Source organism: Hibiscus syriacus, unplaced genomic scaffold (assembly GCF_006381635.1).
Source record: "Hibiscus syriacus cultivar Baekdansim isolate YM2019G1 unplaced genomic scaffold, ASM638163v2 tig00110206_pilon, whole genome shotgun sequence".
Lineage (NCBI taxonomy): Eukaryota > Viridiplantae > Streptophyta > Magnoliopsida > Malvales > Malvaceae > Hibiscus > Hibiscus syriacus.
In genome coordinates, this window is record NW_024062627.1 from 2,959,342 (window position 1) to 2,984,948 (window position 25,607).

General features: G+C 36.8%; 2 protein-coding genes across 2 annotated transcripts; both read left to right on the forward strand.

Moving 5' to 3' along the window:
• The first annotated feature begins 1,265 nt into the window (after nucleotides 1-1,265).
• On the forward strand, nucleotides 1,266-25,607 carry LOC120113424 (protein transport protein SEC16B homolog). Its single transcript, XM_039134601.1, is given in 17 exon segments — nucleotides 1,266-1,735; nucleotides 1,876-2,968; nucleotides 3,139-3,424; nucleotides 9,893-10,213; nucleotides 10,498-10,620; nucleotides 10,703-10,825; nucleotides 10,960-11,115; nucleotides 11,602-11,727; nucleotides 11,842-11,976; nucleotides 12,445-12,572; nucleotides 12,652-12,760; nucleotides 12,835-13,158; nucleotides 13,250-13,399; nucleotides 13,520-13,818; nucleotides 14,701-14,809; nucleotides 14,811-15,088; nucleotides 25,263-25,607. Coding segments are annotated over 17 exon segments (4,143 nt in total). The 5' UTR covers nucleotides 1,266-1,479; the 3' UTR covers nucleotides 25,390-25,607.
• On the forward strand, nucleotides 16,585-19,033 carry LOC120113422 (protein transport protein SEC16A homolog). Its single transcript, XM_039134599.1, has 3 exons — nucleotides 16,585-16,656; nucleotides 16,790-18,671; nucleotides 18,936-19,033. The coding sequence occupies exon 2, from the start codon at nucleotides 17,007-17,009 to the stop codon at nucleotides 18,315-18,317; it is 1,311 nt and encodes a 436-aa protein (XP_038990530.1). The 5' UTR covers nucleotides 16,585-16,656; nucleotides 16,790-17,006; the 3' UTR covers nucleotides 18,318-18,671; nucleotides 18,936-19,033.

Consider the following 25,607-nt stretch of genomic DNA (forward strand, 5'->3'; position numbering starts at 1 on the left):
GCTTATTTAGTTACATTTTACTTTTGTTATTTTTAACACATCAATTTTGAGTCATCTTGGTAACAAACTATAAGGATTAATTGTCATCGTCCATAAATTATGAATCAAGTTCTAAATTGGTCCTTAAATCCTCCCCCTAGTATGACCGTCAAGTTTGATGTTAAATATTAGCTTTAGATGTAATATGTTTAGGTATATTTATTAAGCTGCACCGTTTAAAAAAGAAAGTACGTTAAATCCATATTAATATTTAACATCAAAGTTGATAGTTAACAATGTGATTGGAATATTACTGTAGTTTAATAATTTAATCGGAATGTTTTACAATTTAGGATCAATTTAAAATATAGTTCAGAATTTGGGAACTCTAACGAAATAACCCTTTTGATATTTAAATGGTTATCTAACTTTTTAGGGTTTGTATTTTAGTCATCAAACTTTTAAAATTTATAATACAATTGCTGATTTTTTTTTAATTTACTTTCATTATGGTTACTACCATCAATTATAGTTAAAAAATATTGATATGATATGTGAAAGTCATATTCTTCCCCCAAAATTTTAAGTTTCTTAGATCTAAAATTGAACGCCATCGTTCCTCATTTTATTGTCATTTTTATCATCGTTAAGTGATTTCTTTAGTAAAAAAATCACCAAACTATTCCTATTATTCCTCTTCTCTTGTTCTTCATCGATTCAAACTCATCGGATCAACTTCTAATCTATTAAAATTCTAATAAAAAATATAAGTTATTTTTTTAATCTGCCATTGTCAATTGTTAGACCTGCTTGGAAACAAATTATATTAATCTTTTGACCAAACAAAGTCTTCACACCTTTAGGATTGACTGACGACCACTTTATTCATTAGAAACTCGCCAAAGTTGTAATGAATAATTTTCCTTTTCTCTTCTTTTTCTTTACTTCTTTTATTAGTTTGTTATTGTTTATTATTTATTGTTTTTGGTGGTTGTAGTTGTGCATAGTGACTGAACGAGATTGATGACGGTGGCTTGGGGTTGATCTGATTGTGAATGGTGGTTGTAGTTCATGATTGTGGTGTTTGAAACTTAGATGAAATGATGGTGATAATGCTGGTAAAAGAATATCATTATTTCTTAATAGAAGCACAAAAGTGATCATAATGAAATGAATTGAAAATTCAACTACCATATTACAAATTTTAAAAATTAGTAACCAAAATGCAAGTGGCTAAAATATTTAGTGACATTTATAGCTAATAATAATAGTAACAAATCCCCCTCATGTATTTCATCTGATTGAAACGTTGAGCGGTTGGATCTCGATGTCCGCCTAGCCGTTTCAGCTCGAATTCTGAAGTTCTTATTATTTACTTTCTTCGTTCATTTTTCGAGAATAAATTACAGTAAAGCAAGCCTTTTTCGTTTGTTTATGTTATTAGATTGTTAGGGTTTTCTTTTGCATTTTAGCTCAGAATTTTTTGTATCAATTTGGTCGATGGCTTCGAGTCCTCCATTTCAGGTGGAGGATCAAACGGATGAAGATTTCTTCGACAAGTTAGTTAACGATGACGATGATGACAGCATGGCCCCCACCGTCCCAAAATTCACGGAGGGTAATGACTCCAACGATGCTAAAGTCTTTTCCAATTTTTCGATAGGAGAAGATTCCGGCGGCGAAGAAGCTGACAGTCATGGTGGAAAGGAAAAAGATCCCGTGGATGCAGATCCAGCACCCGCCAATGCGTCAGCAGGTAATGGCTCTAATGATTCATTAGGGATAGATAATAGTGTGATTTACTCAAATAATCATCTACAAGAAGAAGCACAAGTCAGAGCTGTAGTCAGTCAGATCCCGTGGATGCAGATCCAGCACCCGCCAATGCGTCAGCAGGTAATGGCTCTAATGATTCATTAGGGATAGATAATAGTGTGATTTACTCAAATAATCATCTACAAGAAGAAGCACAGTCAGAGGCTGTATTCAGTCAGAAGTTAAATGACAATATTGAATCTAAGAACGCTGGGGTTAAGGAAGTAGGGTGGAATTCGCTTTTTGCTGATTCTAATGAGAATGGGGTGCAAGGGTTCGGTCCGTATTCTGATTTTTTCGGTAATTTAGGGGAGAATTCCACATCGGATTTCCCTTCTGAGGTGGATGCAATTGCAAAAACAAGTTTATTATATCAGAATTCAGTTACTACTTGCGAGAAGTATCATGATGGCAACCATGATCAAGTTTGTGGAGATTCTACTGCAGATAATGGAAATGAGCTTGATTTGTACAGCAGTCAGTACTGGGAGAATATGTATCCAGGATGGAAGTATGATGCAAATTCAGGGCAGTGGTATCACATGGATGGTTCAAGTGGTGATGGAAGTGGTAACACAGATGTGAAAGCAGGGGCTTCTTATTTGCAGCAGACATTTCAATCTGTTGCGGGGACTATGACAACTGTAGAGAGCAGTGCCACAGAGAGTGTGGCAAATTGGAAACAGGTTTCCCAAGTGAATGATGGGTATCCAGAACATATGGTTTTTGACCCTCAATACCCTGGTTGGTACTATGACTTAATTGCTCAACAGTGGTGTGCACTGGAGAGCTATAATGCCTCTATTAAGTCAACTTTTCAAGCTGATGGTCAGCAAAATGGATATACTTCTACCGTTCAGAATTCTCTAACACAAACTAATGGCTCTAGGATGCATAGTGAACATGAACATCCTACTTGGGGAGATTCCTATGGTAACTATTCTAATGCAGGTTTGAATATGTGGCAACCTGGGACTGTTCCCAAAACTAAAGCAGTTTCAAGCTTTGCTGGGAACCAGCAGTCAGATACATCTTTCGGTTTGAATATGCCAGTGAACAACCATGGAAATCACTTCAAGTCATCCTATAATTCTCTTCCAGAAGTTCCTCTTCCAGAAGTTCAGTCAGTCAATAATGCGAATCAGGTTCATACTGAAGCCAATGGGGTTTCCTGGTTACAAAGCTTTCTTCCTACTGAAAACTTCAATCACCAGTTTACCCAGACAAGTTTAGAGCAAAATGAGCAAATGCATTCTCAAATGATTCTATGGAGGCCAGAAGTATGTGAATGTTGCCCAACAGGACTCAGACAAGCGTTCATACTGAAGCCAATGGGGTTTCCTGGTTACAAAGCTTTCTTCCTACTGAAAACTTCAATCACCAGTTTACCCAGACAAGTTTAGAGCAAAATGAGCAAATGCATTTCTCAAATGATTTCTATGGAGGCCAGAAGTATGTGAATGTTGCCCAACAGGCACTTCAGACAAGCCAGCTGCTTCCTTATGCTTTTAATACCGGGCGGTCATCTGCCGGCCGTCCTCCACATACACTTGTTAGTTTTGGATTTGGTGGAAAACTCATTGTAATGAACGATAGTAGTCCTTTGCAAAACTCGTCATTTGGTACCCAGGTTTGACAACTTATATATAAAATAATGTAGTAGTATAAATCTAATTTATTTTTCAGAAGCTAGTGGAAGTAAGAAATAGATTCTTTGAAGTTGTGTCTCTTCTTATTTCCAGAAATTAACATATCTTTCTTGATTGAGGGTCTAAGCCTGGTTTTCTAGCAGGGGAACCCTTATTGAGTTTTTAAGTACCAAACATGAGGCTCTTGCTATAATTTTCATTTTTTTCTAAATGCTAATGGTTAAAACCCCCTTCATATCCTTCATGTTATATCAATAACATGAAGGACATCGGAAGGAGGACAAGAGCACCTCTGAATTTTATTACCTTGAAACATAACGTACAACCAATTCGTAGTCATAGAACACAGAAACTTGATCAACCTTGATCAACAATTCCAGCCTTTGCTAACTCATCCGCTTCCCAATTGGCGGCTCTCAATATATGTCTTGAAATGATGCCCTGTCCTTCCACCTTAGACGCTAAACCTCTAACCAAGTTCTGAAATAGTGGGGTACAGAGGTCAGGATGTTTAATCCACTTCAGAACTGTGGTGGAGTCCACTTCCAAAACAATCTTCCGACTTGGAGAGAAACCTACTTCTTCGATGAGAGTTAAACCTCTTGTGATCGCCATTAGTTCTGCAAGATTTGGAGGACCACCTCCAATATTTTCTTAGAATAAACCCAGTACCAAACCCCTGTCATCTCTAATCAAACCACCTATTCCACCTTTGTCCCAACCCTTAGCCATTGCTCCATCAGCATTGAGTTTAAGGAAGCCTTGTGGAGGAGGTACCCACTTAGAAGGAGTAGAACACCCTTTTTTCTGATTACCATTCGAATCTGCCAGTTTTAGATTCCCAACTAGGGAATCGAAAGGAATATAAACATCATTAAAATTCACCCCGAACCAAGTAGCAGTTCTGTATCTAGCAAGAAAGAATAGCATAGCAGAATCCACCTTCTTTTTTTTGAAAAACAATCTTATTTCTGCATTTCCAAACTGACCACAGAGCCGCCCTTGGAATGAAATTCCAAATATTAGATCTCGGAACTAAATCATCCCACAAAATCAAAAAATCCGTCATATTCTTAGGAACCACAAATGAAACGTTCCAGTCCCTCAAAAATCTGGACCACAGAAACCAAACCACTTCACAATGCAGAAACATATGTGAAATTGACTCCTCACACTTCCCACAAATCGGACATAAAGGATGATCAATCCCAACGACACCTCTCTTCAACAGCTCCTCTTTAACTGCTACTCTTTGATGTGCAACTTGCCAAACAAAAGCTTCTACATGAGGAGGTGCAACCCCTGTCCAAACGTGCCTGTCCCAAAAACCCTCTTCTCCATTAATGCCCTCCTTATCGAAAAATTTTGTGATGCAGGATTTAGTTGAAAAACAACACTCTCCATTACCTAGCCATATCCAACAATCTTCCTCGAGTAATGAAGGAAATGAGGTGTTTAACAAGGAAATAAGCTGCAACCATTGCTCAACCATTGCTCAACCTCCCAATCCACCAAATTCCTTCTCAATTGTATATCCCAAACCCAACCGGATATACTGTGCAACCTGAATTCTGCCACCTTTCCCATTTTATTTTTTGATAAAGCAAAAAGTCTCGGAAACATCTCCTTCAGAGAAACCATACCCAACCATATATCATTCCAAAACTGCACTTATTCCCCATTACCAGCTCTTAAACACATGTTATTCCTTAAGCAATCCCCAAAATCGTCAGAATAAAAGAAATTATTAACCACACCTTTCCATATCCAAGAAGCTCTGGCTGAGCAATTGTTCCCAATCATCATAGAATTTGGGTTCACATTATTCACACTGCACATCACTATCTTCCACCATGATCTCTTCTCCGAAGCAAATTTCCAAATCCATTTCCCCAATAAAGCCCTGTTCAAAATCAGAAAATTCGAAATCCCTAAACCTCCCAATTTCTTTGGCTTACACACCAACTTCCAATTCAACCAATGAATGTTATTTTTTCTTGCCGAGCTTCCCCATAAAAAAGCTGCCATGATCGAGTTTAGCTTGTTGAAAACACTTATTGGTATCCGAAAAATAGATAAGAAGTAAATGGGTAGAGAGCACAAAACCGATTTCACCAAAACAACCATTCCCGCCAACGATAGGGATTTAGCTTTCCAACCAGATAATGCACTGTAAAATTTCTGTACAACAGGTTCCCATAAAGCAAAAGAGTTCCTCTTGGCCCCAACGGTAACCCGAGATACTCCGAAGGAAAAGCACCCTTAGAACATCCAATTTCCTTTGCCCAAGCATCTAGAACCTCGTCCTCCACGTTCACTCCAAAAATTATACTCTTAGTTAAGTTAAGCTTCAACCCCACCAACAATTCAAAAATCAACAAAACCCTTCTAACATTCAACAAATCACGAATTGATGCCTTGCTGAAAATTATTAGATTATCCGCGAATTGTAAATGTGATAACTTGAAAGAGCTATCAAGAGAACCTAGCTCGAAACCCGAAAACAACCCCTTTTCCACTGCTTTTGCCAACAATAAATGTAACAACTCCCCTCCCAGATTAAACAACATCGGAGATAACGAACATCCCTGCCTTAGTCCTCTTGAAGGTTTAATTCTCTCCGTTGGATTCCCGTTTACTAGGACTGAAATGGAAGCCGTTGACACACATTTATAAATCCAAGAGCACCATCTAACACCAAACCCCATTTTGCTCATTAATTTCATCAAAATCTCCCAATCCACCGAATCATAAGCTCTCTTAAAATCCACCTTGAAAACGACTCCCTTCAATCTTTTCTTCCTCCAGTAGTCAATACTTTTATTTGCAATAAAAGAGCAGTCCATAATGTGTCTCCCCGGGATAAGAGCAAATTGGGAAGGACTTATAACTTCGTTAATGCATAGGCTCAACCTCCTTGCTAGAACCTTAGATAGGATCTTATAAAACCCCCCAACAAGGCTAATAGGCCTAAAATCTTCTAATGCCTCCGGATTCACCTTTTTAGGAATAAGAGAAATATAAGAGTGATTAATCTCCTCATCCCATTCCTTCCCCTCATAAAAATCCTTAAAAAACAGTAGCATTACTTGTTTCAAACTAGGCCAGAATTTCTTAAAAAACCCTAAGTTTAACCCATCAGGTCCAGGCGATTTGTTGCTGTCCGAATTGGCAATTACGTCCCATATTTCCTCTTCAGAAAATGGCTTTTCAAGAGCCAGACTATGATCAGTCGAAAGTTTTAGAAAATCCAAGTCCAACTCTTCGGCCTCCAGAGTATTTTTTTGCGTGAACATATCCTTATAGAAATCCACCACTGATACTTTTATCCTACTAGGATCTAAGATGATTTCACTCCCCAATTTGAGGGACTTAATACCATTCCTCCGACCTCTGCCTCCTGCACATTGATGGAAAAACCTTGTATTCTTATCCCCTTCCGAACTCCACTTCACTCTCGATTTTTGAAACTAGATAGACTCTTCAATTTTATAAAGGTCCCACAATTGTTTTTTTTCCTTTAATAGTTGCTTCATAGACACCCCAGGTAAGTCTTGCTGCAAATCAATCTCTAACTTTTGAATTTCTTTTTCCAAACTGTTAATTTTTCCAGGAAATTCTAAGTAGCCCTTATTTGACCAACTTTTAACAGCTTTCTGTACCCCTTTTAGGACGCTGGAAAATGGAATTTTCTTGTCTGTTTTACACCACTTGAGTAGTTTGGCCTCCATCATATTACCAAACCCTTATTCCTCCATGACATAGTTGAACAACTTGAAAGGTTTAGGACCCCAATTCCAACCCCTATTTTCCAGCAAAATCAAATTATGATCCGAAATAGACCTTGGTAGAAGACTTTAGGAAATCAATGGAAAAAGTGACAGAAAATTCTGATCCAGAAGAAATCGATCCAATCTCACATAAGTTGGGACATCCCTATTATTACACCATGTAAATCTTCCTCCAGCCAAAGGTAAATCAACCAAATTAGAACTGTTCACAAAATGTCTAAAACCATTCATTGAGACCAAATTAACTTCACCACCAGCTTTCTCTTCCCGTGACAGAAAAGCGTTAAAATCCCCTCCAAGACACACTGGGCAGTCTGCATTTTCTAGGAATGAAAGCAACTCCCCAAAAAACAGCTCTTTTTCAGAATCCACACTCGAACAATACACATTAATAAACCAACAAGGTCCAGAGGACTCTTCAATAATTCCTCTTACTGCCAAAAATCTGCTGTGAATTACCTCTTCCTGAACAACACAATAATTTTCATTCCACAAAGTAATTAAGCCTCCAGCAAAACCTTCAGCTGAAGATACTGCCGAACCAGTCAGAAATTTGCCTCCCAATTTTCTCAATAATGAAGGACTCACTGATTCCAATTTCGATTCTTGGATAAAAACTATTGAAGGCTTCTTTTCTTCAACACACCTCCTTACCGCTCTAGCTTTAACCCTCCTACCTAGACCTCGAATATTCCAAGACAAAATTTTCCAATTAGACATCTATATCTTACTGAATAACCTTCAATCCCAAACCCCTTAATTACTCCCGTTTCCTTCTCTCTCCTTAACCAAAGAACCTGTTTTTTCCAAAAAGTTTTGTTTTCCCCCTCTAAATTTAACCCCCAACAGTTTGCTAACATTCCAGCACTCAAGAGCCTCCACCCCTCCAGCAGGCTCCCTGGAATAAATAAAATCTGAACTTACATCTACACAGCTCTTAGCTCCCCCTGCTAGACCTCGAATAAACCCGATTACATGAGCCTCTTCTCACTTTACTTCCAGCCTCACTCTTTCCATTAGTAATTTGCAAAGAACCGGATACAGGCCCACACTGAAGAGAGGCCCGAGACTGCTCTTCAATATAATCTACTGTGGGAATATGACCCCCACAATATTTCCTGCCATTCTCTTTATTCTGCTCATCCAATACTTGTCTAGGCAAGCCTTCCCAAAGCCCATTATCAAATTCCACAGTAGCATACTCACGGGGAACATCCCCCATGTGCTTCCTATTTTCTCTCTCTTTTAGTGCTTTTAGAATTTTCCTGCAGTAAGGAGACAACTCTTGCAGCATTCGCACGCTTGCACAAGTCCACCGAAACAACTTTATTTGAATTTGAGCAAAAATTCAAACCCCCCTCGATTTTTGTGTTTTTGCCTTGCTGGGATCCTTGAACCCATTCCTGTACTCTATTTTGGGAATCTGACACCTCCTGAGTACCCACGTGCTCATCCTGCTGTAACTGAACAACCCCTTTGCTCCAATCGGAGGAGCTCTCCTCCCATGGATCCTCTGAAACAACATCTTCAACCATATCTGATAACTCAGGAAAATAATTTTCAGCACATGCAACCTTAATCTTAATCAAGAACTTCCTCCCTAACGAATTGATGATAATATGTTCAGGAATATCAAATGGACTGGCCATCCTGAGAAGCATCTGTGCCACTCTGCAGTCCACTCTATGAGCAGTTTCATCTTCACTAGCTTTCCCCATCTGGATGCCAAACTAGTAAAGAAAGGAACCGACAAGCAATTTAATAGAACTCCAACCATGGAGATCGCACAATAAGGCAGGGGAATACCTCCCTCATCCAGAACAAGTTCCAATCTTTCAAACCAAAAGGACAAAGCTTCCCATTTTTCTTCCATCACCATCCTTCTCTCCTCCACCGTTTGGAAAATTACCAAACAAGCATTTTTTGCAAATCCCCACTTAACCACCTTTGCATTGATGCCGTCATTCCTTAGAGCTTTCTGCAAAAACTCCACTTCAAAAATTGCTTTACATATACCCGTAAGTGATGATTTTAACCAGGCCCTCTCCTCCACCGGAATAAAGACTTCCATAGGATTTTCCAGCTCCTTTTTTCTATGTCTACCCACTTGAATACCCACATGATCTTTGCTCTCCCCAATCACCGTATCTTTATAGGTCCTTCCATCATGGAACCTATTCAACATCTCCATCTTCCTTACCCCATCAGCTGGAGAAGACAACCTTCCATGCTTAGCATCTCCTTTGTCATTGCTATTTGAACCCTCAACCCTTCCTTCAATCTGCTTCCTCACCCCAGAAAGTTTCTCATATTTCGCTACTGTCACAGAAATCCTCCTTCCATCGATCGTGACATTGTTCATCTTTTCCACTGCATTGCACAGATCCGCCTTGCTTGCGAAATGGACAAACGCAAACGTACTAACCTTATAATTCGGTCTGTTGTTAATAAATGGAATGAACACCCTAATGACTTTTCCATAATGACTAAAACAATCCCATAAAGCACTACGACGCACTCTCCTACTAAGATTATTAACGAAAGCCGACCAAGAATCTCCCCCCTTGTATTTCGAAAACTCTCTCTCTCTCTCTAACTCTCTCCATCCCTATTGTGGTATTCTTAAATGCTAATGTTGTATATTGTGTTTGTTTGAAGGGTTCTGTAGGAGCATCTATTTCTGTACTCAATTTGTTGGAAGTTGTCAATTCAAACACTAGCATTTCTGGTGCTGCACCGGCAACCTTTGATTATTTTAATACTCTGTGCCAACAATCCTTCCCTGGTCCGTTGGTTGGTGGAAATGTAGGCAGTAAAGACTTGAACAAGTGGATTGATGACAGGATTGCCAGCTGTGAATCACCTAACATGGATTACGGAAAAGGTGAACTTTTGAGAATGCTTCTCTCGTTGCTTAAAATAGCTTGGCAGCATTATGGAAAACTTCGGTCTCCTTTTGGATCTGACATCCTATTGAAGGTAAATATTTCTATTGTAATTTTCACCCTTTTTTTAACAATGAAGTTCGCTCTCCTTAAAAGTTCACTTTAACTTTTAACTGTGTCATGTGAAGATGCCTGTCCTGGATTTTTCTTTTTCAATCTAATCTTCTTAGGTTTTCTAGCATACAACTCAAGATATAACTACTGTTCTGAGGGGTTTTTTTCATGTACAATAAAGTAAAATGAGACTGTTTTTGTTATCTGATTTCTTTGGCTTGGATATATTGTATTTCATTCTTATTGGCATGTACCCATTTATAGGAGACTGGTACTCCAGAATCAGCAGTTGCTAAACTCTTTGCATCTGCAAAGAGGAGGAAGGACACACCTTATGCTGCTCTTAGCAACTGCTTGAAGCAATTGCCTTCTGAAGGACAAGTTCTGGTATGCCATCAACTGTACTTCACTATTTTTATTATTACAGGCTGTTTTGTGTTTTTCCCTCAAATTTTAATATATGTTGTAGGCAACTGCATTTGAGGTGCAGAATCTTCTGGTTTCTGGAAGAAAAAGAGAGGCTCTACAGCTTGCACAAGAAGGTCAATTGTGGGGACCTGCACTTGTTCTCGCATCACAACTTGGTGAACAGGTTTGCTTTTTCACTTCACTCAATTGTCTATGGCTTGTTCCTATCTTAACGTTCAAGGAAATTTAACTGAAGCTGCAATCTCTCTCTCTCTCTCTTTACTGCTTGTCCCCGGGGTTGACTTCGGATCATCGTAGTTCTACATTGATACTGTTAGGCAAATGGCACTTCATCAGCTGGTAGCAGGGTCTCCTTTACGGACATTATGCTTTCTAATTGCAGGGCAACCAGCCGAAGTTTTTTCCACAGGCCCCACAGTTGATAGCATGTATTTTTTGCAACAGCATGCAGAGGTAATATATCGAAGCATGGAATTTAATATTAGTTGGGATTTTTAGGAAGTAAGAGTTTTCTACCGAACAAGTTGTAAGACATTATATGCTCTGATTATTTTTCTGGTGTGATTGGATTCTTCAATAAGAAATTTAAGAAAAAAATTGCTTGTGATGAAGTGGTTAACCATGAGAAAAACAACATAGGTTAAAGGGATTGTATTTCAAATACTTTTGATGCTTCTATTCTATGAATACCTTTTTGGAACGATATTGCTAACTATTTGGAGGAAGGGTACCTTTGTTGTGGAGAACTGGTTCTTCATTCAGCTACTGCCTGTTATATTTCATTTTGTTTCTTCTCAATTTTCTTTTGCCGCATGTTCCTTATCATGTGAGGTCCATATGTTTGAATTCATATTAGTAGTAATACTTTTTCCTAAACCAATGAGAAGCTGAGTTCCGTTGCTTCTTTTGTTTCTTTCCCCACTTTTTCTTTATGGGCAGTTAAGGGAAAATAGCATGCTTGATGATTGGGAAGAGAATTTGGCCGTAATAACTGCAAATAGAACCAAAGATGATGAGCTTGTAATTATTCATCTTGGAGATTGCCTGTGGACGGAAAGGAGTGAGGTACATTATTGTCTGTTCTAGCTCCATTTTCTCCATTTCGGATGGCACACACTTAGCATATTTATTCATTCTTAATGTTTATAAAATGGCTCTTACTTGAGAGTTCAAATCCAGATAACGGCAGCACACATCTGTTACTTAGTTGCAGAAGCAAACTTTGAGTCATATTCAGGTAGTGCTAGACTTTGTCTTATTGGAGCAGATCACTTGAAGTTTCCACGAACCTATGCTAGTCCAGAGGCTATCCAGGTGCTCTTCAAATTTATTTGGTCCGTAATTGTTGTGTTATTAACCATTTGTCAAACATGCTGTTGGTACTTTAGCATGTTTACTGGAGTTTATCCGTTTTATGATTGATTTACAATGTTAATTTGAGAATGTTTTTTCTCTGTTGGGGGAAATGTAAATGAAAAATCAATCTTCAAGCAAAATTGATTAGGTTGAAATCTAAATAGGAAATACAATGTGCATTCTATCATCTCTCTCTCTATACATATATATGTGTATTATATAACACATACACACACACACATACAGACAGACACCTGCATGCATATGCACATACATCTGATCACCTTCATGAAATTAGTATAATTTGCTATTTCAATGGTAAAGCCATATCTTGGATCTGGTTCTATATAATGCCAAATCCTAGCTGTAACTTCTAAGACACCAACCTGTTTAATTTGTTTCAAATTTTCTGTTATTCCTTTACAGAGGACTGAGTTATATGAATATTCAAAGGTGCTGGGGAACTCTCAGTTTGTCTTGCTACCATTTCAGCCATACAAACTTGTTTATGCACACATGCTGGCTGAAGTTGGAAAAGTTTCAGATTCACTGAAGTAAGCATATTTAAGTTGTTTATATTTGATTTCTGAAGGTTTTTTCATTCAATTTATTAACATAGTAAGGTTTGTTCAGGTACTGTCAAGCTGTATTGAAATCTCTGAAAACTAGTCGAATGCCTGAGGCAGAAACTTGGAAACATTTAGTTTTATCTCTCGAGGAGAGGATAAGATTCCATCAACAGGTAAGTTTTAGCTTCTCAGTGTAGGCTTTGTCGTCAATATATTTTCTTTGTTCATATCGAGCTTTCTTTTGTAGGGGGGATATGCTACAAATTTGGCTCCAGCAAAATTAGTTGGTAAATTGCTAAACTTTTTTGATAGCACTGCACATCGTGTTGTGGGGGGCCTACCTTCACCTCCTACACCAGCGCCAAATGGAAATTCTCTAGGTAATGATCATTTCAACCAACAAACTGGGCCAAGAGTCTCTTCTAGCCAATCAACAATGGCTATGTCATCATTGATGCCCTCTTCTTCAATGGAACGTATAAGAGATTGGGCAGGCAAGGAGGCTGATGGCAAAATGACAGTGCATAATAGAAGTGTTTCAGAGCCGGACATGAGCAGAACTCCAAGACAGGTTAACAGTTACCTATATTTGCTACTTGCTGCTTGTGAATCTTACATTAAATAAAGTTAAGGAGGTGTCTTACTGATATTTGATGGATCAGGTTGATTCATCCAAGGAAGTAGAAACATCCACTGAACAAGGCAAAGCATCAGGCTCAGTAGGGGCATCTCGCTTTTCTCGTTTTAGTTTTGGCTCACAGCTTTTACAGAAAACTGTGGGGTTAGTCTTAAGGCCTATTGCTGATAAACAGGTAGCTCCTTTTACTTTTATTGTATTCATATTTTTCTTAGTTTTCTGTTGAACAAACATGGATACCCATTCCTGATATAAAAAATGTTTGTTTTAATTTAATTTACATTGTTATCTGAAGGCTAAGCTAGGTGAAAAAAACAAATTCTACTATGACGAAAAACTTAAGAGATGGGTGGAGGAAGGTGCTGAACGTCCAGCTGAAGAAAAAGCCTTGCCACCACCTCCGACTACTGCTGCATTCCAGAATGGAACATCTGACTACAACTTGAACTCTGCATTGAAGAATGAGGGTTCTCCTCCTAACGGAAGCCCAAAATTCAGAAACCCAACCTCAATAGAACATGCTTCTGGGATCCCTCCTATTCCTACAAGCTCCAATCAATTCTCTGCTCGTGGGCGAATGGGTGTCCGAGCAAGGTACTTCTGAAGTTTTATTTATTAGCAATGCACACTATTGTAGTTGAGTAATGCTATGGAGCAAACTTGGTGGAAGAAAAAGGCTAAAAGGGTAATGAATGTTGAAAATAAGATTAGGGCTACTTGAGATCGACTCGGTTAAAGCTTGATCAACACTCTAATCAAATAGATTCGATTCGAGCTCAAACTTGATCAGAATTCTTAACAAGCCAAAACGAGCTACTTGATACCCAACTCGAAAAACTCGCGAGCAACTCAAAAAAATAAATATTAAATTTTAGATTTTTTTAAAATCAAATTATTAATAATATTAACATTTATATGTTTTTTTTTTAAAATACAATACAAGGCTTTCATGTACTTAAAATTATGTTTGAGCTCAAGTTTGAGCTTAAATCGAGCTAAGTCTGAAAATGTTTCGAGTTCAAGTTTTTTTTGAGCTCGAGTTGAGCTTGAAAATTTTAAGTTCGCGAGCTTTCAAGTTCAATCGGGCTTCAATTTGTTATTTCGAGTTCGAGTCGAACTTGACAATTTTAAGCTTGCGAGTTTTCGAGTCGATGTCAGTTTTAAACTTTTCGAGTTGAGTCGAGCTCAGCAATACTCGAGCTCGACTCTTCTCGTTTATAAGATGGTGAATATTTAGCTTTCTAATTAAACATAAGGTAATAACTAGCAAAGTAAATGATGATTTAACTGACCATGACTGTTTCTGAGATTTCGTAAGCATTTATGATTTCACTTCTCTGTTATTGTTGAAATTAACAATGTTTTTTGGGGTTTGATAGTTGATTTCTGTTGTATTTGTGATGTTACTCTGTAAACCAGGAGAGTATAATATTTATGTTTTTCATTTGGTTTTTCTATGGCATTAACTCTTGACAGGTACGTGGACACTTTCAACAAAGGTGGTGGTGGCGGCCAAGCAAATTTATTTCAGTCACCGGCTGTTTCCTCTGTTAAACCTGCAGCAGCTGCAAATGCAAAGTTTTTTTGTTCCCATACCTGTATCAACGACAACTAGTGAACTATCAATGGAGCCAATTACTGGAAATGCACAAGAGAATGCTACAAGTAATAATCCTGCCACTACCACTTCCACTTCTGATGCCAATGCCAACGCTTCTTGTCCATTTCCCAAGCCTTTATCGTCGAAGACTAGGCAAAAATTCCCAAGCATGGATAATATTCCTCAGGAAGGCATAATGACAAATGCCAATGGCTATTCATCAGACTGGCATCGGGCAGCCTCGTGGAGCGGAAGCAACTTTGATAATGCTTTGGGTCATCCTGGTAAGGCTGAAATTGGACCTTCAGGGGAGGCATTGGGTAAGCCTCCACCTTTGTTTATGCCTGGTCCAATGAATGGTAGTATTGGGGATGAGCTACAAGAGGTGGAGTTTTGAGCCAAGATTTGTCAAGATGCAAATATCAAAGTTTTGTTCCTGCAATCCGAATACGACAATGGCAGCACACTAAAACAGTGGTTATGGAAACAGAGATATCCTCTTTAGCTGTTAACCCCCTTTCTGCATTTGTATTTCAGTTGCCTTGTTAGATTGGTATTTTTTGTTTCAGATTTTTTATAATTTTTGGGATAGATATAGTTAAGAACAAAAGTAGCCTTATTTAACCTGGATATTTGTATTCCTTTTTTTGTTGCTAAAATGAAATCATTTGTACTTTTTCTTATGTTGAAGAATGGAAATATTTGAGTTGATAAATATCCCTGAACATACATTCTTAATTTGTTTATACAATTGAACTTCTAATTTTGGCACTTTTAACAGTAACTTTGATTTCTGTTTTAAGTGATGTCATTCTGCCAACGTGGGTTGTTTTGCTCTAAAATATTGTGTTTAGACTTTTAAAAACAAAGACTAGAGCTTTGGTTATTTAAACTTTCATTATATTCTTACAAATTTAATATATAATTCATATTATTTACAAAAAAAATATTTTTTTCAGAAAAATCCATAAAATTTTAAAATTCCTAAGTTCCACGTGAAACCCGAAGTTCTAAATACAAAATCCCTAATTTCTTTCTTTATCGACGTTGAATCAACGGCCGCTGCCTATCACTTTTGTTGTCGAACTCTTACTATCAACTATCTCACTCTCTCGTTATTAGAAATCGGCAAACAACATGTTAATCGATCTTCAAACATCGAATGTGAAATGTTCTAGTAAAATCACGAAGGGAGATCGATCGACACGAAAAAGACGAACGACGTGTGCAGTAAAAATAGGAGACTTAAGTGTAGCAACAACGATATGACTCAGCGAAAATGACTAATGAATTTAGAGATTCAGAGATAAGGATTTTAAGAAATTTAAGAGATTTTCGAGAATTTAAGGGTTTTAAAAATTAATTAATTTTTATTATAAATTCTATATTAAAATATTTATATATTAATCTTATTTATAATATATTTATATTATAAATAATATTTTAATTTTAAATATAAATTATAAATAATCTAAACTGTATGATATGTTTATATTAGTAATTTAAGTTATTTTAGTGGTTATGTTGTAACCTTTGTTTTTATAAATTTGATGTTCAAATTTTCTTAGACATGATATTTTGTCAAATTTTCTCAAATAAAATAACGTGAACATCAAATTTTAAGTTAAATATTATAATTGATAAAATAAAAAATTTAATTTATAAACGAATTAATATTCAAAGTTTAATGATAACTGAAATAGATTTTTTTTTCTATAATAATAATAATAAACCGGAAAGAACAAAAAACAAGAAAACTAAAATAACAAAAACAAAATTCTCTCCCTCTCTTACAATTTTGGTTGTATCTCGTCATATCTTCACCTGAATCTGTAAGTATTTTTTTCATTTGATTAACTCTGTATCCATTAGGTTTCTCTTCCTCCTTTAAATTTAATGCGTTGATTTTTTGCCTCAATTTATTCATCTACCTTTTAATATTTTCAATTGAATTTATGGTGTTAGGATTGCAGAGATCTCAAAAACCCTGGCTTTCGATGTCTGCATAACCGTTTCAGCTCGAATTCTGAACATCTTTCTCAATTATTACCTTCTTCGTTATTTTTTTTGGAGAATAAATTACAGTAAAGCAACCTTTTTTTTTCGTTTGTTTTTGTTATTAGATTGTTAGGCTTTTCTTTTGCATTTTAGCTCCTTGGCATTTTTTGTTTCAATTTGTTCGATGGCTCCGAATCCTCCATTCCAAGTGGAGGATCAAGCGGATGAAGATTTCTTTGACAAGTTAGTTAATGATGACGATAATGATAACATGGGCCCCACCGTCCCAAAATTCACGGAGGGTAATGAATCCGACGATGCTAAAGCCTTTTCCAATTTATTAATTGGAGAAGATTCCGGCTGCAAAGAGGTTGACAGTCGTGGTGGAAAGAAAAAAGATACTGTGGATGCAGGTCCAGAACCCGCCAGTGCACAGGCAGGTAATGGCCCTAATGATTCATTAGGGATAGATAATATTGTGGTTGACTCGAATAATCATCTCCAACAAGGAGCACAGTCAGGGGCTGTATTCAGTCAGAACTTAAATGAGAATATTGGATCTAAGAACGCTGGGGTTAAGAAAGTAGGGTGGAATTCGCTTTTTACTGATTCCAATGAGAATGGGGTGCAAGGGTTCGGTTCCTATTCTAATTTTTTCAGTAATTTAGGGGAAAATTCCATAGCGGATTTCCCTTCTGGGGCGGATGTAATTGCTGAAACGAGTTTATTCGAATGGAATGCAATTAGTACTTTCAAGCAGTATTGTGATGCCAACCATGATCAAGTTTTTGGAGCTTCTACTGCAGATAATGGAAATGAGCATGATCTATATAGCAGTCAGTACTGGGAGAACATGTATCCAGGATGGAAGTATGATGCAAATTCAGGGCAGTGGTATCACATGGATGGTTCAACTGGTGATGGCAAAGGGAACACAGATGTGAAAGCAGGGGCTTCTTATTTGCAGCCGACATTCCAATCTGTTGTGGGGACTATGATAACTGTAAAAAGCAGTGTGGCAAATTGGAATCAGGTTTCCCAAGTGAATGACGGGTATCCAAAACATATGGTTTTTGACCCTCAATACCCTGGTTGGTACTATGACTTAATTGCTCAGCAATGGTATGTGTTGGAGAGCTACAATGCCTGTGCTCAGTCAAACGTTCTGTGTGATGGTCAACAAAATCAAAATGAATTTACTTCTACCGTTCAGAGTTATCTAACTCAGATTAACAGTTCTGGCATGGATGGTGAACATGAACAAGGTGATAATTATGGGGCACTTGGTATCGAAAGCCCTGGTGAACATCGTTCGTGGGGAGATCCCTATCATAATAATCATAGTCCATGTTTGAATTTGTTGCAACCTGAGACTGTTCCCAAAAATAGCCTCGCTGGGAACCAGCAATCAGATACATCTTTTGGTTTGAGTATGCCTGCGAACAACCATGTAAGTCACTTCAAGTCATCCTATTCACTTCAAGTCATCCTATAATTTTCTGCAGAAGTTCAGTCAGTCAATAATGATAACCAGGTTCATAATGAAGCCAATGGGGTTACTGAGTTACAATGCTTTCTTCCTACTGAAAACTTCAACCACCAGTTTACCCAGACAACTTTAAAGCAAAATGAGCAAATGCATTTCTCAAATGATTTCTATGGAGGCCAGAAGTCTGTAAATGTTGCCCAGCAGCCACGTCAGACTAGCCAGTCGCTTCCTTATGCTTCTAACACCGGACGGTCGTCTTTTGGCCGGCCTCCACATGCACTTGTTAGTTTTGGATTTGGTGGAATACTCATAGTAATGAAAGATAGTAGTCCTCTGCAAAACTCATCATTTGGTAGTCAGGTTAGACAAGTTATATATGAAATAATGTATTAGAGTATAAATCTAATTTATTTTCTGTAAGCTGATGGAAGTAAGAAATAGATTCTCTGAAGTTGTGTCTCTTGTTCTAATTTCCAGAAGATAACATATCTTTCTTGATTGAGGATCTAAAGCCTAGTTTTTTAGCAGGGGGGCCCTTACTGGGTTTTAAGTACCAAACATGATGCTCTTGCTATTATTTTCATTTTCTAAATGTTAATGTTGTATGATTGTGTTTGTTTGAAGGGTTCTGTAGGAGCCTCTATCTCTGTACTCAATTTGTTGGAAGTTGTCAATTCAAACACTAGCATTTCTGGTGCTGCAGCAGCAAGCTCTGATTATTTTAATACTTTGTGCCAACAATCCTTCCCTGGTCCATTGGTTGGTGGAAATGTAGGCAGTAAAGACTTGAACAAGTGGATTGATGACAGGATTGCTAGCTGTGAATCACCTAACATGGACTACGGAAAAAGTGAAATGTTAAGAATGCTTCTCTCGTTGCTTAAAATAGCTTGTCAGCATTATGGAAAATTCCGGTCTCCTTTCGGCTCTGACACCCTATTGAAGGTAAATACTTCTAGTTTAATTTTCACCTTTTTTTTAACAATGATGTTTCACTTTCCTTAAAAGTTTCCACTCTTAATTTTAATTGTATCTTGTGAAGATGCCTGTCCTGTGATTTTTCTTTTTTCAATCTAATGGTCTTAGGCTTTCTATCATACAACTCAAGATATAACTAAGGTTTTTTTTTCATGTACAAAAAAGTAAAATGAGACTGTTTTCTTTCTTCTCTGATTTCTTTTGCTAGGTTATATTGTTTTTCATTCATATTGGCATGTACCCATTGATAGGGAACTGGTACTCCAGAATCAGCAGTTGCTAATCTCTTTGCGTCTGCAAAGAGGAAAAAGGACACTCCTTATGGCGCTCTTAGCCACTGCTTGCAGCAACTGCCATCTGAAGGGCATGTACGGGTATGCCATCGACTATACTTCACTATTTTATTCTTACAGGCTGTTCTTTGTTTTTTCTCAATCTTTAATGTATGTTGTAGGCAACTGCATTTGAGGTGCAGAATCTTCTGGTTGCTGGTAGAAAAAGAAAGGCTCTACAGTGTGCACAAGAAGGTCAATTGTGGGGACCTGCACTTGTTCTCGCATCCCAACTGGGTGAACAGGTTTGCTTTTTCACTTCATTCAATTGTCTGTAACCTATTCTTATTTTCATGTTTGAGGAAATTTAACTGAATCTGCAATCTCTCTCTCTCTCTCTCTCTCTTTACCGCTGGTTCCCGGTGGTGACTTTGGATCATTGTAGTTCTACATTGATACTGTTAGGCAAATGGCACTTCATCAGCTGGTTGCAGGGTCTCCTTTACGGACATTATGCCTGCTAATTGCGGGGCAACCAGCCGAAGTTTTTTCCACAGGCCATACAGTTGATAGCATGGATTCGTTGCAACAGCATGAAGAGGTAATATATTGGTGCATGGAATTTAATACTAATTGGGTTTTTAGGAAGGAGGAAAATTTTCTACCAAAAGGGTACTAATACAGTATATGGTCTGAGTATTTTTCTGGCGTGATTGTGGATTATTCAATAAGAGATTTAAGAAAATATTTCCTGTGTGGTGAAGTGGTTAACCAGAAGAAAAATGGCACAGGTTAAAGGGATTGTATTTCAGATTCTTTTGATGCTTCTATTCTATGTAGACTTTTTTGGAATGATCTTACTAACTATTTGTAAGAAGAGTACCTTTTTTGTGAGAACTGATGCTTCATTCAGCTACCGCCTGTTACATTTCAGACACAAAAATGTTTGAATTCATATTAATGGGAGTACATTTACCTAAACTCATCAGAAGCTGAATTCCGTTGCTTTTGTTTATCTGTTTTCTTTTTCTTCTCTTTTTCTTTATGGGCAGTTACGGGCAGATTGCATGCTTGATGATTGGGAAGAGAATTTGGCTGTAATAACTGCAAATAGAACCAAAGATGATGAGCTTGTAATTATCCATCTTGGAGATTGCTTATGGAAGGAAAGGAGTGAGGTACATTATTGTCTGCTCTTGCTCCATTTTCTCCCTTTTGGATGGCACGCATATAGCATATTTATTCATTCTTAATGATTATAAAATGGCTCTTACTTGAGAGTTCAAATCCAGATAACGGCAGCACACATCTGTTACTTAGTTGCGGAAGCAAACTTTGAGTCATATTCAGGTAGTGCTAGACTTTGTCTTATCGGAGCAGACCACTTGATGTTTCCCCGGACCTATGCTAGTCCAGAGGCTATCCAGGTGCTTTTCAAATTTATTTGGTCCTTAATCATTGTGTTATTAACTATTTGTTAAGCATGGTGTTGGTACTCTAGCATGTTTACTAGAGTTTATCCCCTTTATGATTGATTTACGGTATTTGGTTGAGAATGTTTCTTTTTAGTTGGGAAAATGTAAATGAAAAATCAATCTTCAAGCAAAATTTATAAGGTTGAAACCTAAACAGGAAATAAAGTGTGCATTCTATAATCTTTCTCTCTTTCTCTCCCCCTATATTATTGTCGCAACCGTCTTTCGGTTGTGCCCCGGAATTGGGCTTCGACTTAGAAAAATGTGGATTGGAGTCGCCACCAATCATTTATTTAAAAATAAATGGGTTGATCGGATACCCTATTTCTACCTGATCTACGTCTTACCAGAAATATGTCGGGCTCGGGAGTCGGTTACGGTCAAGGAAGGATTAGCACCCTTGAACCGCCCTTTCGGTACTACGTAATTTCCAGTTGTCTTAATTAAGAAAAATAACAAGTTAAATTAAAAGGTAAAGTTTCGATCCTAATTACTTACCCTTGATTGATTTGAAAATATCCTTTAAAAAAATCTAGAAATGTGTTAGATAAACAAGGTAAAGAAAACAAATAAGATACAAGGGAAAAATAAAATAAATAAAATAAATAAGTAAGATAAGAAAAAAAATAGTAAAGTAATAATTATATATAGTAATATTTGAAAAAAAAGAAAAAAAATATAAATATATATATATATATCAAAGTATTAATAAAATAAATAAGCTATATATATACACCAAATACTTAAAAATAGAAAAGCTACCCTCCCAATTCACCGAAAATGGGGGGCTTTAGTAAGAAATAAGACAAAAAAATGGGCTCTCTAGGTTAGTAGTATATAATATAATGTTTAATAATAATAATGATAAAGACACAAGGTTTTTTTTTTTAAAAATAATATAATAATAATGAATAAAAAAACAAAAATAATAAAAATTAATATAAATATATAAAGTTATAAGATATATTACATAAATAAAGAAATAATCAAATAAAAATAATTAAGAATATATATATTTAATAATAGTATATTTAAAAGTATAAAAAATATATACGATTAGATAAAGATAATTACAATATATATATAGTAATATTAGATTTATAAGTAAAATATTAAAGAAATATATATATATAATAATAATAAAATATAGTAAAAAATAAATGAAAAAAATTTAATATATATATATATATATATACATATAATAATAATAACATGAATAATAAAAATAAATGAATAAAATATCCATATAATAAATAAAGGGACTAATATAGATTTTTAAAAAGCTCTTCCCCTCCTTTAACCGAAAATCAAACCGGTTTTTAAAAATAAGCCTCGGGGTAGATCTAGGTTCGAAACTTCGAAACCCCACCCATTTTGGTCATCGGCGCAACCCACGTTTTGAGTTATTCAAACCAAATCTCAAGAAAAATAATGTGCACATGCAAAAGAAAGAAAAAAGAAAATGCTACATTTTATTTCCTTTTCGAATCCTTTACAATAATTTTGCCTTTGTATCTTCCCGTGCTTTCCTCTATGTTTTGTGTGTAAATCCTGTCTTACAATGGTGAGTTACAATGGCTATTTATAGTGCTTGTGGATCCTATCTTTAGGAATTTAAATAATAGTAGAACTCTATCCTATTTTTAAGAGTTTGAATCCTAGCAAAATTTTATCCTATTTTTAGGAGTTTGAATCCTAAAATTCTATCATATTTTTAGGAGTTTGAATCCTAGTAGGACGAAAAATGTGTGTTGACAATTATAATATATAACACATATGTTATAGACACATACATAAAGACACGTGAATGCATATGCACGTACATCTGATCACCTTCATGAAATTTGTATAATTTGTTATTTCAATGGTAAAGTCGTCTATTATAACTGGTTGTATATAATGCCAAATCCGAGCTGTTCATGGATGGGAAAGATTCCTATTTTTCACTGTGTAACTTTTAAGACATCAACCTATACTTTATGCCTTTCAAATTTTCTATTGTTATTTTTTCTCAGAGGACCGAGTTTTTTGAATATTCAAAGGTGTTGGGGAACTCTCAGTTTGTCTTGCTACCATTTCAGCCATATAAACTTATTTATGCACACATGCTGGCTGAAGTTGGAAAAGTTTCAGATTCATTGAAGTAAGCATATTTTAAGTTGTTTGCATTTGATTTCTGGATGTATTTTCATTCAATTTGTTAACATGATAAGGCTAGTTCAGGTATTGTCAAGCTGTATTAAAATCTCTGAAAACTAGTCGACCGTCTGAGGTAGAAACTCGGAAACATTTAGTTTTGTCTCTTGAGGAGAGGATAAGATTCCATCAACAGGTAAGTTTTAGATTCTCAGTTTAGGGTTTCTTGTCAATATTTTCTTTGTTCATATCAGGCTTTCTTTTGTAGGGGGGATATGCTACAAATTTGGCTCCAGCAAGATTAGTTGGTAAATTGCTGAACTTTTTTGATAGCACTGCACATCGTGTTGTGGGGGGTCTACCACCACCTCCTACATCTGCATCAAATGAATATTCTCTAGGTAATGATCATTTCAACCAACAAACGGGGTCAAGAGTCTCTGCTAACCAATCAACGATGGCTATGTCATCATTGATGCCTTGTTCTTCAATGGAACCCATAAGTGAATGGGTAGGCAAGGAGGCTGATGGAAAAATGACAGTGCATAATAGAAGTGTTTCCGAGCCGGACATGGTCAGAACGCCAAGACAGGTTCACAGTTACTTCCGCTTGAAAATATATTTTTGCTAGTAGCTGCCTGTGCATCTTACATTGAAAATAGTTAAGGATATGTCTTACTGATATTTGATGTATCAGGTTGATTCATCAAAGGAAGCAGGACCATCCACTGAACTAGGCAAAGCATCAGACTCAGTAGGGGCATCTCGGTTTTCGGGTTTTAGTTTTGGCTCACATCTTTTACAGAAAACTGTGGGGTTTGTCTTATGGACTCGTGCTGATAAACAGGTAGCTACTTTTATTTACCATTGTTATTTTCATATATTTCTTAGCTTTCCGTTGTACAAGCATGGTTAAACTCCTGATACGCAAAATGTTTTATTTAATTTAATTTACATTGTTATCTGAAGGCTAAGCTAGGTGAAAAGAACAAATTCCACTATGATGAAAAACTTAAGAGATGGGTGGAGGAAGGTGCTGAACTTTCAGCTGAAGAAACAGCCTTGCTACCACCTCCGACCACTGCTAAATTCAAGAATGCAACATCTGACTACAACTTGAACTCTGCATTGAAGAATGAGGGTTCTCCTCCTAACGGAAGCCCAAAATTCAGAAACCCAACCCCAATAGAACATGCTTCTGGGATCCTTCCTATTCCTATGAGCTCCAATCGATTCTCAGCTCGTGGACGGATGGGTGTTCGATCAAGGTACTTCTGAAGTTCTACTTATTAGCAATGCACACTATTACATTTGAATGGTGCTAAGCAATGAATTTGGTGGGAAATGAACGTTGAAAGTAAGATAAGGTGGTAAATGTAGGATTACATTAGACTTGGGTAATATTTAGCTTTCTGCCTCAGCATAAGATGATAACTAGCTAAGTAAATAATGATTTAACTGATCATGAATGTTTCTGAGAATTCATAGCATTTAAGATTTCCCTTTTCACTGTTATTGTTAATTTGTTTCTGAGAATTCATAGCAGTTAAGATTTCGCTTATTACTGTTATTGTTGACATTAACAATATTCGGTTTTTGGGTTTGGAAGTTTATATTTATCTTGTTTGTAAATCAGGAGGATATAATTTTTTTTTTTCATTTAATTTTCCTATGGCATTATGAACTCTTGACAGGTATGTGGACACTTTCAACAAATGTAGTGGTGGTAGTGGCGGCCAAGCAAATTTATTTCAGTCATCTGCTGTTTCCTCTGTTAAACCTGCAGCGGCCGCAAATGCGAAATTCTTTATTCCCACGCCTGTATCAACGACAAGAAGTGAACAATCGGTGGAGGCAATTACTGAAAATGCACAAGAAGAGAATGCTACAAGTAATAATCCTACCCCTTCCACTTCCTATGCCAATGCCAACAAGTCTTGTCCATCTCCCAAGCTTTCATCGTCAACGAGTAAGTAAAAGTTCCCAAGCATGGATAATATCCATCAGGAAGGCATGATGATGAATGCCAATGTCTCTTCATCGCAATCAAGTCGAACAGCCTCATGCAGTGAAAGCAACTTTGATATTTCATTAGGTCATCCTAGCGGGGCCGACATAAGACCTTCAGGGGAGGCATTGGGAGAGCCTCCACCATTGGTTGTGCCTGGTCCAATAAATGGTAGTATTGGGGATGAGCTACATGAGGTGGAGCTTTGAGACAAGATTTGTCACGATGTAAATATCAAAGTTTTGTTCCTGCAAATCCAAATACGATATTTCCGAGCATACAACAATGGCAGCACACTAAAACACTGGTAATGGAAACAAAACTATATTCTTTGGCTATTAACTTCTTAAGCCCATTTCCCCCATCTGCATTTGTATTTTGATATTCAGTTGCCTTCTTAGGTTTCATTTGGTTGGTATATTTTGTT

Excerpts from the sequence above, each read along its gene's own strand:
- LOC120113422 (XM_039134599.1), top strand. The coding sequence starts at position 17,007 with ATGGCTCCGAATCCTCCATTCCAAGTGGAGGATCAAGCGGATGAAGAT.